Genomic DNA, 17,220 nt, shown 5'->3' on the forward strand with positions numbered 1-17,220 from the left:
TTTATTTATTGTATTGTATTGTATTTTTTTCTTTTGAGACAGAATCTCACTCTGTCACCCAGGCTGGAGTGCAGTGGCACAATCTCAGCTCATTGTAACCTCTGCCTCCAGGGTTCAAGCGATTCTCATGTCTCAGCCTCCCGAATGGCTGGGATTACAGGCATGTGCCACCATGCCCAGCTAAATTTTTGTATTCTTCCTAGATACAGGGTTTTGACATGTTGACTAGACTGGGTCTTCAACTCCTGACCTCAGGTGATCCGCCCACTTCAGCCTCCCAAAGTGCTGGGACTACAGGCATGAGCCACTTTGCCTGGCCCTAAATTTAGTTTTAAAAATTTTTATCTCTTCAATAATAAATTAACCTTAGCTCATTGTAACTTTTCACTTTATAAACTTTCAAATTTTTAAACTTAACTCTTTTATAATGTTTAGTTTAAAACATAAACACATTGTACAACTGTAGAAAAACATTTTCTTTCTGTATATCCTTATTCTTTTTTTTTTTTTTTTTTTGAGATGGAGTCTCGCCATCACCCAGGCTGGAGTGCAGTGGCGTGATTTCAGCTCACTGCAACCTCCACCTCCCTGGTTCAAGTGATTCCCCTTACCTCAGCCTCCCTAGTAGCTGGGATTACAGGTGCACGCCACCACACCCAGCTAATTTTTTTATATTTTGGGTAGAGATGGAGTTTCACTGTGTTGGCCAGACTGGTCTTCAACTCCTGACCTCAAGCAATCCACCTGCCTTGGCCTCCCAAAGTGCTAGGACTACCGGCATGAGCCACTACACCCAGCCTATGTACTTACTCTATAACCATTTTTCTTTTCTTTTCTTTTTGGTTTTTAAACTTTTTTTGTTAAAAACTAAGACACTCATTAGCCTAGGCCTACACAGGGTCAGGAACATCAAGGCTTCACTAGATGAAGCTCCATTATAATCTTACAGGACCACCATCATATATGTGGTCCATTGTTTACTGAAATATCGTGATGTGGCACATGACTGTATTTACCTTTACTAAGTACATGGCTCAGGCATCTCAATCCAAGATACATACATGAAAAATTATTTTTTGATAATACTATAATGCCAACAACTCAGTTTTTTAGGTGCAAAACATTAATTTAAAAATACTTAAACTTATTGACCTACATCAGTAGTTCCTAATAATTTGGATTTCAAGGAATGTAAAGGCAAAAAATTGACAGCCCCAATCTGCCAAATGAGGAATTATTCTACTTAAAAAAAAAAAAAGACATTAACATTAGAAAGCTAGAAAGGCCATAACTCTAGAATAAAAGGCGTCCTTTAAATTGGTAAGATTTAGCAATAGGAAAGTCTTATGCTAGCTTCCTTATTTTCCTCATTTTGACACATAGTCACGAGAACATTGACACAAGCTGGCAATATTTCTATAATTTAAAAATATTGTTTGGGTCACCTTTGGGACCATATAAATTCAATGAACCTTAAAAATCAGCAACTTACAATTCCTGCCTAAGCCTTCTTATCTTGGCTTTAGCATCTGCCAGTTCCACTGACAGATGTTGTCGACTTTCTGTTCGCTTCATGCCTGGAGAACCACAGGGTGATTGTGCAGATGAAGAGGCATGGGGTAGAAAATGAAGACCATCCCGCTCTTCAGAGAGTTCTATGATAGTCTAGAAATACACACAGAATCACTTTCAGTATTCTACATATTAGCCAAAAAGACACATCAACACTATCCACTAGGTCTAAGAATTGTACTACAATATTAAAAATAATTCATTGGTCAAAAACATCTTAACTATCATATTTAGTTGTCATTCTTTATAAGTTTCATTCAACAGTTCATGCATGAGCTACTTAATAAATAACACTAAACAAGGTAATAATTTTTTCCTTTCCTAGTTTTTTAATTTTATTGTTGTTATTGTTAAGTTCCAGGGTACAAGTGCAGGATATGCATGTTTGTTACACAGGTAAATGTGTGCCATGGTAGTCTGCTGCACCTAACAACCCATCACCTAGGTATTAAGCCCAGCATGCATTAGCTCTTTTCCTGGCCTCCCCCAATGAGCCCAGTGAGTGTTGTTCCCCTCCCTGTGTCCATGTGTTCTTATTGTTCAGCTCCCACTTTTAAGTGAGAACATGTGGTGTTTGGTTTTCTGTTCCTGCATTAGTTTGCTGAGGATAATGGCTTCCAGCTTCATCCATGTCCCTGCAAAGGACATGATCTCATTCTTTTTTATGGCTGCATAGTACCCATGGTTTGTAAGCACCACACTTTCTTTATCCAGTCCGTCACTGAGGGACATCTGGGTTCATTCCATGTCTTTGCTATTTTTCCCTTCCTAGTTTTTTAACAAAATAAATCAATTATGATGAAAATGATTAGATCAGATAGCCAATGTTGGAAAGGCATAAAAGACCCGTTGACATAGGAAAGAAAGAAACTCAAGAGTGATTTGTCTGGAAATATGTTGTCCGATATAATAGCCAGTAGCATAGGTGGCTATTTAATTAAAAAATTTTTAAGTTAAAAATTCAGTTCCAGTCTGGGCACAGTGGTTCATGCCTATAATCCCAGCATTTTGGGAGGCAGAGGCAGGCAGATCATTTGAGGTCATGAGTTCAAGACCAGTCTGACCAATATGGTGAAATCCCATATCTACTAAAAATACAAAAAAATTAGCTGGGCATGGTGGCACACACCTGTAAGCTCAGCTACCTGGGAGGCTGAAGCAGGAGAATCACTTGAACCCGGAAGGTAAAGGTTACCATAAGCCAAGATTGCTCCACTGCACTCCAGCCTGGGTGAGACTTCGTCTCAAAAAAATAAAATTCAGTTCCTTAGTTGCACTAGCCACATTTCAAGTGCACACAGCCATTACTGTATTGCACAGCCCAGTAATACAATCTTGGACAGCCTAGAAATACAATCTTGCCATCACTGGAGAATTGGACAGCACTACTCTTGAATTATGAACAGGGATCTTGGAGGGTCCTAACAATACCTCAAAAATTTAGCTCAATCTCTTTACTCTGCAATAAGTAATTGAGGCACAGTGACTGATTTGTCCATGATCACACAACTAGCTAATAGCTCATGACTCCATCCCAGTCTGACTTCACATCTTATGCTCTAATACTAGTTTCAATCTGGTTCCCCTCTCAAAGGCCCTCCCTTCTCCTTCCTTTCCATTTTCTCCTTCTTCCCTTTTCTCCCTTCCTTCTCTTTTTCTCTCTCGCTTTCTCTTTCTCTCTCTCTTCCAAGACCCTCCATGGGACACAAACCTCCTTTTCATTTTCCTAAATCTAAACTTTAAGGGCTATATGTACCTCCTCAATTTCCCTAATTTTCATTTTGTTGTATGTAAATTCTCTTACCCTAACCCAATTTCTCAGGTTTTTCTTTGAAACTTCTCAGGCAAATAAACTGCCTTATATAGCAATTTCAGCTGTACTATGATTTTAGAAAGAATGGGTAGGGTTACTACCTTGGGATCATGAAATAGCATCCTTGATTTATTTCTTATCACCAAGTTTTATCTGCATTTCCAGAATCATTACTTTTTTCTTTTTCTTTTTTTTTTAACCATCTACCAGAATTGATTTATCTTCAGGATACATTTCAGCACCTGTATCAAGGTCCATCTTACCTTCCTGCCTGTAACTATTGCTTTCTGATTCCAGTATGTCTGTTGATGAACCTCAGAAAATTACTTCCCATTTCTTTTTCTCTCTACTAATTCCATGTCCACTCCTTATATCAGTTCATACAGTTTTCTCCAGCAAAGGAAGCAATTCTTCTACTGTAGCATGCCTCCTTTACTATCATTTTCCCATGTCACCATACCTACTCCTGAACCTTTATTCACTCAATTCCTCCCGTTTTACTCAGTTCAAGAGATTATTCCTGGCTACTCTAGAGTTCCTACTCAGCCTGGAATTACAATTAGGCCCTTAAATGTCATTCTTACTGTGCTCTTTTACTGGCTCATTCTTTGCAAAAAAAGAAAAAGGAATTAACATTTATAGAACTTGTGAGGGATTAACAAGATCTCACCCAATACTATAATTTGCAATAGAGGTATTATGCCAGTTTTAGACATGAGAAAACTTAGGCTCATATAGATTAAATAACTTAACCAAAGTCACACAACTAATGATAAGGATAGCAGAGATTCGAGTTCAAGTTTGACTCCAACACTGTTATCTTCCTGACCCACCATCAGTTTTCTCTATTTTTGCTCCAGGATGATAAAGCTCTTATGGAAAAACAAGTGACACAGTCCTAGTACAGATCTTGCCATTCATTTTCAATTAAACTCTTTCCACTGCCTATCTATCTTTTTATTGAAACCTTGCTCATTTCCCTTCAAATATTTTTATGATGACTATGTAAATGTATTACCTCTTCTCTACTTAAGCCTCCAACTGCAAACTGCTATCATTACTTTCACCTGTCCTCCAATTTGCCAAAGAAATAAAACCACTTGGGATTACCTCCTTTCTTCTTATGCATTTTTTTGCTTCTAATATGTATTCCTTACTTAAACATTTCAATTTCTTTCTTCTTATTGGCTTTTTTCTCTATGTTCTTCAAAGATATACAAGTTTTGTCTACCCAGGAAAAAAAAAATCACATTCCCTTCTTGGCACTTTTTGAAGGATGGTTCAGATGTCTAATAACACTATTCTCTTCTATCCCTTGATCAGCATGTTCATCCCAACTTCCCTGTGAATAGTGTTATATTAATCTCCATAGTATCCCAGACTCCATGTACTTGGAGCCAACTTTTATTTGTATATTTTCTTACTGTTTCAATTATCTTTGTTATTGATTTTTTTTTTTTTTTTTTTGAGACCGAGTCTTGCTCTGTCACCAGGCTGGAGTGCAGGAGTGCAATCTTGGCTTACTGCAACCTCCGCCTCACAGGTTCAAGCAATTCTCATGCCTCAGCCTCCCAAGTAGCTGGGATGACAGGTGCATGCCATCACACCCAGCTCATTTTTCTATTTTTGGTAGAGACGGGGTTTCACCATGTTGGCCAGGTTGGTCTTCATTTCTTGACCTCGTGATCCACCCACCTTGGCCTCCCAAAGTGCTGAGATTACAGGCATGAGCCACTGCGTCCGGCCACTGTCTCAGTTATCTTTAATCTTTCTTTCTAACATCTCCTGACTCTAACAAAGCTGACAGATAGTAACTATTACTATTTTCTCATGTACAAATAAACTAGCACTTATTTATATGCTAGCTCATATTTTGTACTTACAAATAATGTAGTTTTCTCAATAAACCAGATATCATCTTTCTTACACCTCCTTTGTATCTCTCAATCTCTCATTTTATCTAGCATAGTATTTTACACAAAAATGGATGCACAAAAATATTCAATTAAACAATTCACAAAATTAAGAACAGGAAAAAGTACAGAAGACAGATACTACATTTGAAGTTAGTAGGTGGTGAAATGGAGGTATCTATCAAGAAGTCAAAGAACTGTGTATTACAAAACATTAAAAAGAAAGAAAGAAACCTGGTACTTTAAAAGTTAAGAGTTCCCAGAGTATTTTCCATTAAAGATTTTTCAGATATTTTGACTTTTCTCTAATGTCAGTAACTTCTTGAGCTCAACACTTCCCATACATTTTCAAAATAGTCTGATGCAAAAACAAAATAATCTGACGGGAAATGTTTTTAAAGCATAGCTAATTTTGTAAGCTCTCCAATTCCCATAACATATATATATAAATATATATAGGAATATATACTATATGCTATAGGAATATATATAAAAAATTATATATATCATTTTTTGCACTTACCATGTTCAAAATTTTATTACAGTTATTTTATTAAAATAACTTCCTTATTAGACTATATCAATCTTTGGTTCTTTTTTGAAATAGTTTGCCAGTTTTTTGCTCCCAAGCATAAGCCCTTGCAAAAAGCAGGTATGTCTTAATATATACTGAAGAATAAACCCAAAAAGATAAATCAGTGTTAACAAAAAACAAAACAAAACAAAAACAGATGACCTATTAATTCTACTTGTAGAATTCATTATTAAGGAAAAGAAATTGGAGGTGTGCTCCGTACAACCATGGATTTAGGCAAAGGTATTACATTATGTTTCTAACCACAGGCACTGGAGTTAGATCTGACAAGTTACTTAACTACTTGGGGCTCAAGTAGCTTCATCTATAAAATGGGGTTTTCATGCAGATTTAATAAAAGACTATGTGTTAAACTTATAGCACAAAGTCTGGCATAAAATTAACAGTGCTAATAAAGTGATCTTAAATTCATTAAAATCTCCTATTTGGTTTTTAGTAAAAGAAGAGGACTAAAGACATACTTGTTCTATAGCATTAAGAATACAAAAGTAAAAAGAAATGTTAAAAAAGGTGATCAAATATATACTTTTTAGACTGAAGTGAAAGAATTATAACAAAAGCTAATCAAAACAAAAAAAGTTAAAGGAAAAATCTAAATAAGAACTTGTTTCGATCTAATTGAATGACACAGAATTCTAGTTACATACTACCTTTACATTTGTCTAATATTTTCCCCAATTTTTTAAATGACCTTTTCAAATTAGTCTACTGGTAGCCCAAATTAAGAAAAAAAAATTTCCCAGATGATTGGATACCTCTCCCCAACCCTATCCCAGCTATTAACTTTTTTCCCAAATATCTGAGACAGAAGAGTATGACCACTTTTTTTTCCTCATTTGAAAAAAAAAAATTTAACAAAAATGCTTAAACAGGCAAGATAATATATTTTAAAAGGGTTTTCAACCATTCTACATAGTATTTCATAATCCTTTTAGTTTGCCAGAGTCACATAATGGTAAGTATTCTCTTTTCTTTATTTCTTTTTTTTTTAAATCACTCAGGAAAATGTTCTGCTGAAATGGTAAGTATTCTGTTCACCCATATTAATCAATTCACTTAAATGGGATCAAACTTTTTTTCTTTTTTATGAGACAGAGTCTTGCTCTGTTGCCCAGGCTGGAGTTCAGTGGCATGATCTTGTCTCACTGCAACCTCTGCCTCCCAGGCTCAAGCAATTCTCATGCCTCAGCCTCCCAAGTAGCTAGGATTACAGGTACGTGCTACCACGCCCAGTTATTATTTTACTATCAGTTGAGATGGGGTTTTGCCATGTTGGCCAGGCTGGTCTCGAACTTCTGGCCTCAAGCAATCCACCCATCTCAGCCTCCCAAAGTGCTAGGATTACAAGGATTACAGGCGTGAGCCACCATGCCCAACCTGAGATCAAACATTTTATACCTGCCCATCAGTCATATAAAACTAAAGTATAAGCTGGGTGCAGTGGCTGACACCTGTAATCCCAGCACTTTGGAAGGCGAAGGTGGGAGGATCACCTGAGGTCAGGAGTTAGAGACCAGCCTAGCCAACATGGTGAAACCCTGTCTCTACTGAAAATATAAAAATTAGCCAGGCATGGTGGCACATGCCTGTAATCCCAACTACTCAGGAGGCTGAGGCAGAAGAATCGCTTGAACCTGGGAGGCGGAAGTTGCAGTAAGCCGAGATGGTCTCACTGCACTGCAGCCTGGGCGATAGAGCAAGACTCTGTCTCAAAAAAATTTTTAAAATAACAAAAAATAAAATAAAATGAAAGTACAGATTTTTAGGAATAATTCCTCAGAAACTGGATGATACCTTATTGCAGTACCTTTAACAACCTGAAATACAAATAAATAAATATTCTAGAAAATGCATAAAGCAGTAAAAAGACACTAAAAAAAGACAGCATATGGCTAAAAAATCTATTTGAAAGTGAAATGATCTAAGTATCTCAGGATAAATTTGATACGTAGTAGGGATGTTTTTCAATTTATTCCTTCCTTCCTTTGGTCTCAATGTCCTAACTTTAAAAAAAATTTAACTGTTGCTCTAATATATTTATTTCCTATATTTTCTTTTTGTTTAATGCTTAAAGAAATATTGAAAATTCACATCAGAACTGACTATCCCCCAGAGAGACCAGAAAGTTTTATATTGAAAAAAAAAAACTTAGGAATTTTCTCTATGTAGTCTTTCACTGGTCTCAAGGGTACTCATACAAATTCTCTGTAAATAAGCTCAAAACTGCATCTCTCATGTAAATGAAACTAATGAAAGCTATACATTCAGCAGAAGGCAGAGTACTTTGCTCTTCTATTAAGAAAATACTACCCACCACTGCATGCACTAAAGTCTAGACTTTTTAAAATTAAACTGCTTTCAGACAGTGCAAATAGAAAACTTGGTACACTTGTACTCTTTTTAAAAAGCAAAGTTCTGTTTTAACGGACTTATAATAATTCTCTTTTTAAAATCACACCTCATTTGAGATCTTTTGTGGGACATTTTATTCAGAACACCTGTTATTCTCCTTCTATTAAAACTTACTTTTCCAACCTCAACATGTGGCAATAAAACTAAGAAATTAGCCTTAAGCAAATTCTTATGCTTCATGGCAATGATTTTTCCACTTACATCAACTATATTTTCAGTTTCAGACTTCTGTATTGTTGCCAAAGCTGTGGGGATGACTTGGAAAAACAGGGAAAAAAAATCAGAATAATACTAATTTAAAAGGAAAGGAGAAGAGAAACCTAACTGCAATTTGTTTATTGGCAATTTGGGGTTCTTACACACATCCTTTTAGGTTTCTGTAGTCCACACAAAAAAAGACACTCCTTTATTACCTGTCTCTAAGAAATAGTATTGATTCTGAAAACTCCCCAAAGCTACTATTTTCTTTTTTGAAAAGCAAACTTTCACAATACACTGAAAGAAATTTACAAACCTCTGAATGTTCATCTCTCTCATCTATAAGTCTTTTTAGATGCAATGCCATATTTTTCAAGAGTGGTTCTATGTCCTCCTGCGACATATCAGTCACTTCCATCCATTGCAGGTCAAACACATTTTCCTGATTATGAGTTACCTTTAGAAAAGTAACCAAAATAAACAACCCAAAAAGTGGCTAACACTTAAAAATCTATTTGACTATAGTACAATATTAGCTAAAATATTATATATCCCATATAAAATATGAAAAGTCAATATGATGTTAAAAGGAGAACATTTGAAATTCACGATGAAAACACTGTAACTAAAAATTATTTTCAATATAGTCCTTAAATGAATTAATATTCATTTTCTAGTCAACAAAAATAAAATATTAATATTTAATTCAAGACATTGTTAAAGGAAAGTAATGCTGATATATCCTGACAACTTCTTTAACAAAATCAACTGAACTTTGTAGATAAGATTTTTAATTTATTTTACCTGAATTCAAGAGCAAAACGTTTTTAATCTTGTAGGATATATGTTACTGCATTGTTGTAATTGAATATCTAAGTCTTTACAGATTCTGAAGATGACGCTGTCACAGAAGCTTAGGAGAAAGGATTCCCAATATAAAGATTTTTAAAAGAATGGAAAAGTTATATAAGTGCCTTCCATTTCTCACTGTAATTCCAATAATTTGCTCTAACTTTCATAACAAGCAGCAAAAAGAATTATACTTGCAAGGATGGTGGCAAATTCAGTAACTTGCACTACTTAGCATTTATTCAGAATAAAATAAAACCATATAACTAGCATAAAGCAAATATGTACTCTGTAATGGGAGACTACCAATAAAATTACATCTTGAAAAGTACTAATATGCTTATTGTTGACAACAGTGTTACTGACAAGAAATCTGGGCTTTATAAAGGCTAAATAAGAGAAAAGATGACCTAAGGAACACAAAAGTCTTCTAAATAAAGAATATTTTAAATACTACCAATTTTCACTATTTAAAAATTTTCTCTTTTCCCTTTTCTAATCAACATATAAAATTTAACATACTCTAATTCTAAAGTGTCTTTATAAGATTAAAAACCTAAAAATAGATGCAGAAATAGCTTTTAAAATGAATTTTAATAAATTTTATTAACTTCAATTATTTGACACTGCATAATATGCCCTAGACTTAAGTTTTTATATGAATGCTACAAATCATTATTGTGTTTATAGTTCAAGTAATATCTTTAATAAAAATTATGCTGTCCATTCATTCAAAAGAAAATCACTAGAATGACAATACTAAGCTTGTCATCTTACCTCACTATTGTTTTGAATTACATGCAGTGTTCCACTTTCTGCTATGTCCATTTACTGCTTTGTAATCCATTCTAACAAAGACATATACCTCATTCCTCAAATTACACTTTCTGCCTATGTCACTATACAATAAAGATAAAGGCAACAGTATATTTGTAGTTAACACTGTGCCACGTGTAAGGAACTATCTCTAAAGAGAAGACAATTTGTATAAAATCAGCGTCCATTTATATTTGATCTTGATTTGTTCTTGCTTATTCTATGATTTTTAATTATTTTAGGAGATACACAAATAAACATACCACAAGCTTCATAAATAGCACATAAAATTGTATATAGGTCATTACCTCTTGAATATGTGCGGCAACTGCTGCTTTTGTATCAAAATCTAAACCTTGAATTCTTTCAATAAATTCTTCTTTTTTCTGACACTAAAATAAATGAATAAAATAATTATTCATACTTTATAGGGTATAGTCCTTAAAATGTTGTATATAACCGAAACTTTATGAGGTTTGCTATATTTTGAACAGTATAGTAAAGGTTCTGTTTTACATTTATATTGTCTAATATACTTACCTAATAAACAAATAACAATTTAGAAATAATTATTTTAAAAAGCAAGGCACTGAAAATACATACTATTTTTATGCTGGAAAGTTCTAAAGTGGGAAACCATTACACAACTCATCTGAGGTTAGCACAATATTATTATGCTAACTTTACACACAGAGAAGTAAAGAATCAAGAACTTGTTTCAGTGAGGATAAGTTGCTTGCCAAAAAACACAGTGAGTCAGTGGCAGAATTCGGAAAACAGCCAAAATGCTCAGTCAGTCCTTGACTATAACCAAACAACACAGCCTTTCTTCTTGGAAAAAAAATTTAAGCAATTTTTACTTCAAGCTTACAATTCATTCTCACATCTTCATCCTATCAATCTTAATAAAAGAAACCCACTTTTGTGGCCCAGTTCAACATTTATAAGGTAATCTAATAAATACTTGATTTGTTTCTAATATAGCAAAGTTACCAGGGGCAAAATTTAAAAAAATAAATATACAAGTACACATGTAACAAAAAGGAATAAAGGAGGTAATTCTTTATAGTGTAACTTTTAAAAAGCTTTATATAAATTACAAATATTAAAATGCAAAACAATCTTTTCCTTCCAGTCAGTATTAACAATTTAACATGTATCTTAATCTCTGCCTTCACCTACATCACTAATACTGCAAACCAGCTGCTAGTATCACTGTATTCTTATTGCTAACAAATGAGAAGTGCCTACAAAAGGCACTGCCTTGTCTAAATTAGATGCATCTCCTGGGCCAATTACTGAACTACCAGGAAGGACAATATAGTCACAAAATTAAAAACTGGCTCTTTGATCATGAAACTTAAAAGGCTCTGATTTATACTTTACATATTTGTTTTACCAAATTGTAATGCTCTATTTTCTACTACTATACAATTTAAACATACTTCCATCAGCAGAAAGTTCTATATCTTGTAACACAGAATTGTTAGAATAATCAAATGGTTAAAAGTAAATTGCCAGAAATGTGTAATTCCTAGTTGTGATTAGGAAGTCAGAGTTTTGGGTGGATGGAATAAAAATTAGTAGGTTTAAACACAAGAATTTTTGTCTAGCAAATAATACTTGACAGGCCTTGTAAGAACAATTAAGAAATTACATTCTAATCATAAATTTGTAGCGTATATAAAATAATTAATTTTTCAGGTATAGTAGCATCAGTTTTAAAATTTAACAAATTTTTAAAAATTTACCAAAATCGCTGACCTATGCATAGTTTCTGAGCCTATCAGAACACACAACAGCATAATTATTATCAAAGGTAATGACTATGACTCACCAAAAGAGTCCCTTAATTCAACTAAATAGATACACTTCTCTTTCTAAGGTCCGGAGCAACTGGTTGTCTACTTGTACTATTTTTAGGAGCTCATCCTTTAGCACAATCTCAACACAAATGAGAATTTTTCCTTTATCCTTGTAACAAACACAATTTCTACTCAATCTCACACCTTATTTAACTCTTAAAAGTTAAGCATTCTCAAATATTTTATAAACAGGTTGGCTTCCTTAAAGAATACAGAATAAATTCTATAGGATTTTGAAGGCTAGAAAAGAGAAAGACTGTCAAAATGGAAAAGAGACAGAATATAAGATTCAAACTTTGAAGTTGAATAATTAGATCAAATTTCTTTATCAGAGCTGCCCAATACGGTGATCATTAGCTATATGCAGCTATAGAGTACCTGAAATGTAGCTAGTGTAACTGAGAAACTGAAATTTTAATTTAATTGTAATTAATTTAAATTTAAATAGCCATACTCGGCTAGTGGCTACTGGATTGAATAGCCCAGCCCTAGAGCATAAGAAAAGTCTGGTATTAAAAACAGATATATAGCTTAATTCCAGCTGTGAAAACTAAATAATATCAGCAAATTGTTTTTTCCACTTAAAATTAAGCTCGTTTATCTTTATGTAAAGTTCTTAAACTACCATGGGCACTAAAATTCATTTTTTTACTTTACTGTATTATAGTAACTGATTACTAAGCCAGTAGAGTACCATGATATTCTAAGAATATGATATGGAAGCCGGTCACAATGGCTTATGCCTGTAATCGCAGCACTTTGGGAGGCTGAAGCAGGTGGATCACCTGAGGTCAGGAGTTTAAGACCAGCCTGGCCAACACAGTAAAACCTCATCTCTACTAAAAATATAAAAAATTAGCCAGGGTTGGTGGCAAGCACCAGTAATTCCAGCTACTTGGGAGGCTGAGGCAGGAGAATTTGCTTGAATCCGGGAGGCAGAAGTTTCAGTGAGCCAAGATAATGCCACTACACTCTAGCCTGGGCAACAGATCAAGACTCTGTCTCATTTAAAAAAAAAAAAAAAAAGAATATGATATGGAAACTGGAACACAGGAAAAAAGCAAAGTGATTAGGGTGGGAGGTGGGTAGGAGGGAGAAATGCATTAACCCTAAAGTTGTACATCTTGCACCAGAGAGCTTAAGTCCTTAATACATTAGTCCTCAAATTCCTCATATTTTCAGTACCTGTTCTCTGACGCTAAAGAAAGAAGAACAGTTTACGTGGAAAAACTATACTAAAGTAGAGGAAACGGCACCCAAAACAAGCTAATGAACAAGACAATAATACAACAAGGAACACATTTTCGTGTTTTAAATAAGAAAACTAGTAATATAGGCCAAAACAAACCACAGTTCTACCAAAGAGCAATAAGCAGGGATTCTAACAGACATTTGTACACTCATGTTCATAGCAACATTGTTTACAAGGGCCAAAAAATGGAGGCGACTCAAATGTTCATCAATGAATGGATGAACAAACTTTGGTATAAACAATGGAATATTATTCAGCCTTAATATGGAAGGAAATTCTGACACATGCTATAGCATGAATGAACCTTAAAGACATTATGCTAAGTCAAATAAGCCAATCAAAAGGACAAATACTGTGTGACTTCATTTATATGAGGTTGCTAGAGCAATCAAATTCATAGAGACATAAAGTAAAGTGGTAGTTACCAACGGCTGGTAACAAAGGGAGTCATTATTTAATGGATACAGAGTTTTAGTTTTGGAAGATAAGAAAAGTTCTAGAGATGGATGGTGGCAATGCTTACACAACAATGTGAATGTACAGCAATCAGAATACCAGTGAACTATGTACTTTAAAAATTGTTAAAATGGTAAATTTCCTATCATGTATATTAAAATAATACTTCTATCAACAAAAGTCTCCCTCTTTGAGGTATATTTGTATTTTTATATATACTCAGAAAAATGTCTTGCTAGAAATTGTTTTCTTTTCTTTTTTCTTTTCTTTTTTTTTTTTTAGAGACTGGGTCTTGCTACATTACCCAGGCTGGAGCACAGTGGTTATTCACAGGTATGATCATAGCATACAGCAGCAGCCTTGAACTCCTGGCCTCAAGTGATCTTCCCAAGTAGCTGAGACTAAAGGTGCTTCACTGAACCCAGCAGAAATTGTTTTATTTCCTTAAAAAGTGATGATATGATAAAGTTATAAAATGCTAACTTTTAAGATGCTTTACAGATCACTGATAAGTAAATAATAGATTGTAGTTGTCAAACTGACCTAGTTCAAAACTGGTTTCAGAATCAAATACTAATGTTAGATGCCTTCTGAGGGTACCTAAAAGGGTCAAATTTTTAATTCCAACCACACTTAACACCCATTTACTTTCAGCACTACCCAACCTGGCAAAAGTCCAAAATAAGTAATATTTCTGAATACTAAGTAGCCTGCACTGATAGGTTTTATATAGGTTTTAAGTTCTGCTAAAAAGGGGTGAATTTCACATAGTCTTAGAACAAAAGAAATTTCCAAACAAAACACTGCAACAATTTTACTTCTGCATAGGATGGTTTCACCTAGGACTCTCTCAACTACTTTAGGGCTAGGATGAAGAGTCACAGATCTGTTGAAATTCTAGGTGATGCTCAGAACTGGTTCAGAAGGCTTGTGTTATCCTTTGAAAAAGATTCTGGAGAAACTTGACTGAGTTGGCCAGCCAATAACAAAAATACCCAAGCCTATCCTTGGACCGTTTTCTTCATATTTAAAGTTATTTCTGTGGCTTTTACTTATGTATAATCAAGAATTAAAAGTTATAATTATAATTTATTCTGTGAGGTAAGATCTTTGGATAGTGGTTAACGTTACTGTTTTTGAATGCTGCTTCCTCTCAAGAATTTCTTATCTTTTTCTTTAAAAGAAGAACATATTTTTCAATCTCCCAATGCTTGTTTCTCTTTCTCCTCTCCCCCCACCCCGCCTTTTTTTCTCTGATAGACAGGGTCTCCTTACGTTGCCCAGGTTGGTCTCAAACTCCTGGGCTCAAGTGATCTTCCTGCCTTGACCTCTCATAGTGCTGGAATTACAGACATGATCCACTGCACTTGGCTCCTATTTCTTTTCATAAATATAGTATCTCTTGAAACCTGTGGCCCACTGATTTCCTAAACTCTAGAATCATGTCAGCAACTTTATCTTGCTAATTCTACCTACAAATAACAATTATAACAGATAAAATTGATTGATATAGATGTGGGGAAACATGCTATTTATATATTATACTAATCATTAGAATTTTAATCTCTTCACTACAAGATGAACAAATTTTCTGTAATAGAGAGGACATTTTACAAAGTATTCCAACAATACTTGTTGGCTGATTGGCTTCCTCAATAGTTTCTTGTCCTGAAGCACATTCTGGCTATTAAGCATCAACGAAGATTTCTAATTGTTTATATTATATGGTCACAGCTGAAGGCTGACAGTTTTTTTTTTTTTTTGAGATGGTGTCTTGCTCTGTCACCCAGGTTGGAGTGCAGTGGCACGATTTCAGCTCACTGCAATCTCCGCCTCCCGGGTTCAAGTGATTCTCGAGCCTCAGCCTCCCGAGTAGCAGGGATTACAGGAATGCGCCATCACACCTGGCTAATTTTCGTGATTTTAGTAGACACAGGGTTTCGCCATGTTAGCCAGGCTGGTCTGGAACTCCTGACCTCAGGTAATCCACCCGCTTCAGTCTCCCAAGTGCTGGGATTACAGGCATGAGCCACTTCATCCAGCCTGAAATCTGAACTCTATCTTAAAGTGGCAAATCCAGTCTTTCACAACCCAATTCATGTAAACTAACTAGTCTAATTTCCTGCCATTCTTCTCCATGAATGCTACTTTTCAACCACACTTTTTTTTTTTTGAGATGAAGTCTTGCTCTGTCCCGCAGGCTGAGGTGCAGAGGAGCCATCTTGGCTCACTGCAACCTCCATCTCCCAGGTTCAAGTGATTCTCCTGCCTCAGCCTCCTGTGTAGCCACTATGACTGGCTAATTTTTTTGTATTTTTCTTTTAGTAGAGACAACGTTTCATCATGTGGCAGGCTAGTCTTGAATTCCTGATCTCAAGTGATCCACCTGCCACTGCTCCTGGCCCAACCACACTTTATGTTCCCTGAATTGGCTGCTTTCTCAACATCTTTGCTCTGATTTCAAATATTACCTTGTCAGAGGCCTTTCTTAATACTACAAGCAAACCGAAGAAAATACTTCTTTGCACCAATGTATATTACATTATGGTAATTATCACCTTAAACTGTTTACTCTCTTTCCTTTAAAATTTAAACTCCTTGAGATTTACCTCTTTTTTCTAAAATCCCTGTCCCTATCCTTTACTATAGCACCTGATATATAGGAAGCATTAAAAAAAAACTAGGTCACTAACATTTTAAAAATACCGAATAGTACCAACATTTTTCAAAATTTGATATTTCCTCCTTTATTGGTAGATCTGTCATTCTGGCACCAAAATAGATGCAAGTCTTAAAGGCTCTCAAATAAAAGTATAATTCTACTATGACTACATGGACATACAATATGTATAAAGACAGTCTCCAAGTTTCTTGACAAGCTCATATCACATCAAAGACCAAGGTCTGACAACCTTTCTATCTCCTCATTTCTACAAAAACCTTGAATGATGTTGACATAGGTTAGAATGACAGTCTCCTTGAGCCTTTGGTTTGTATTCTACAGTCGATAAAACTTATTCTCTCTAAATATGAAAAAATTAGGCTGGGCATGATGGCTCATGCCTGTAATCCCAGCACTTTGGGAGGCCAAGGTGGGTGGATCACCTGAGGTCAGGAGTTCAAGACCAGCCTGGCCAACATGGTGAAACCCTGTCTCTACTAAAGATAAAAAATTAACCAGGTGTGGTGGCACGTGCCTGTAATCCCAGCTGCTTGGGAGGCTGAGGCAGGAGAATAACTTGAGCCCAGAAGGTGGAGGTTATAGTGAGCAAAGATCACGCCACTGCACTTCAGCCTAGGCATAAAGAACAAAACTCCATCTCAAAAAAAAAAAAAATTTAGTCTTTCTTTATTCTCAGATAAATTTACCCTTTAGGGCCAGGTAGGGTGGCTCATGCCTATAATCCCAGTACTTTGGGAGGCCAAGGCAGGAAGGTGACTTGAGGTCAAGAGTTTGAGACCAGCCTGGGTAACATAGT

The 17,220-nt window shown here is 35.2% G+C and overlaps 1 protein-coding gene across 8 annotated transcripts in view; it reads right to left on the bottom strand.

Annotated features, from left to right (window-relative positions):
* Nucleotides 1-17,220, bottom strand: part of CCDC88A (coiled-coil domain containing 88A) — a 123,801-nt gene that overhangs the window by 66,728 nt on the left and 39,853 nt on the right. For all 8 annotated transcript variants that reach the window (XM_064364115.1, XM_064364110.1, XM_064364112.1 and 5 more), the window contains exons 6-8: nt 10,477-10,560; nt 8,820-8,960; nt 1,493-1,665 (exon numbers count right to left, since the gene is read on the bottom strand). In XM_064364115.1, the coding sequence (XP_064220185.1) occupies nt 1,493-1,665; nt 8,820-8,960; nt 10,477-10,560 (398 nt within the window). The remainder of the gene's footprint in view (nt 1-1,492; nt 1,666-8,819; nt 8,961-10,476; nt 10,561-17,220) is intronic.

Source organism: Aotus nancymaae, unplaced genomic scaffold (genome assembly GCF_030222135.1).
Source record: "Aotus nancymaae isolate 86718 unplaced genomic scaffold, 86718_ANA_hifiasm-v0.15.2.pri h1tg000057l, whole genome shotgun sequence".
In the NCBI taxonomy this organism is placed as follows: domain Eukaryota; kingdom Metazoa; phylum Chordata; class Mammalia; order Primates; family Aotidae; genus Aotus; species Aotus nancymaae.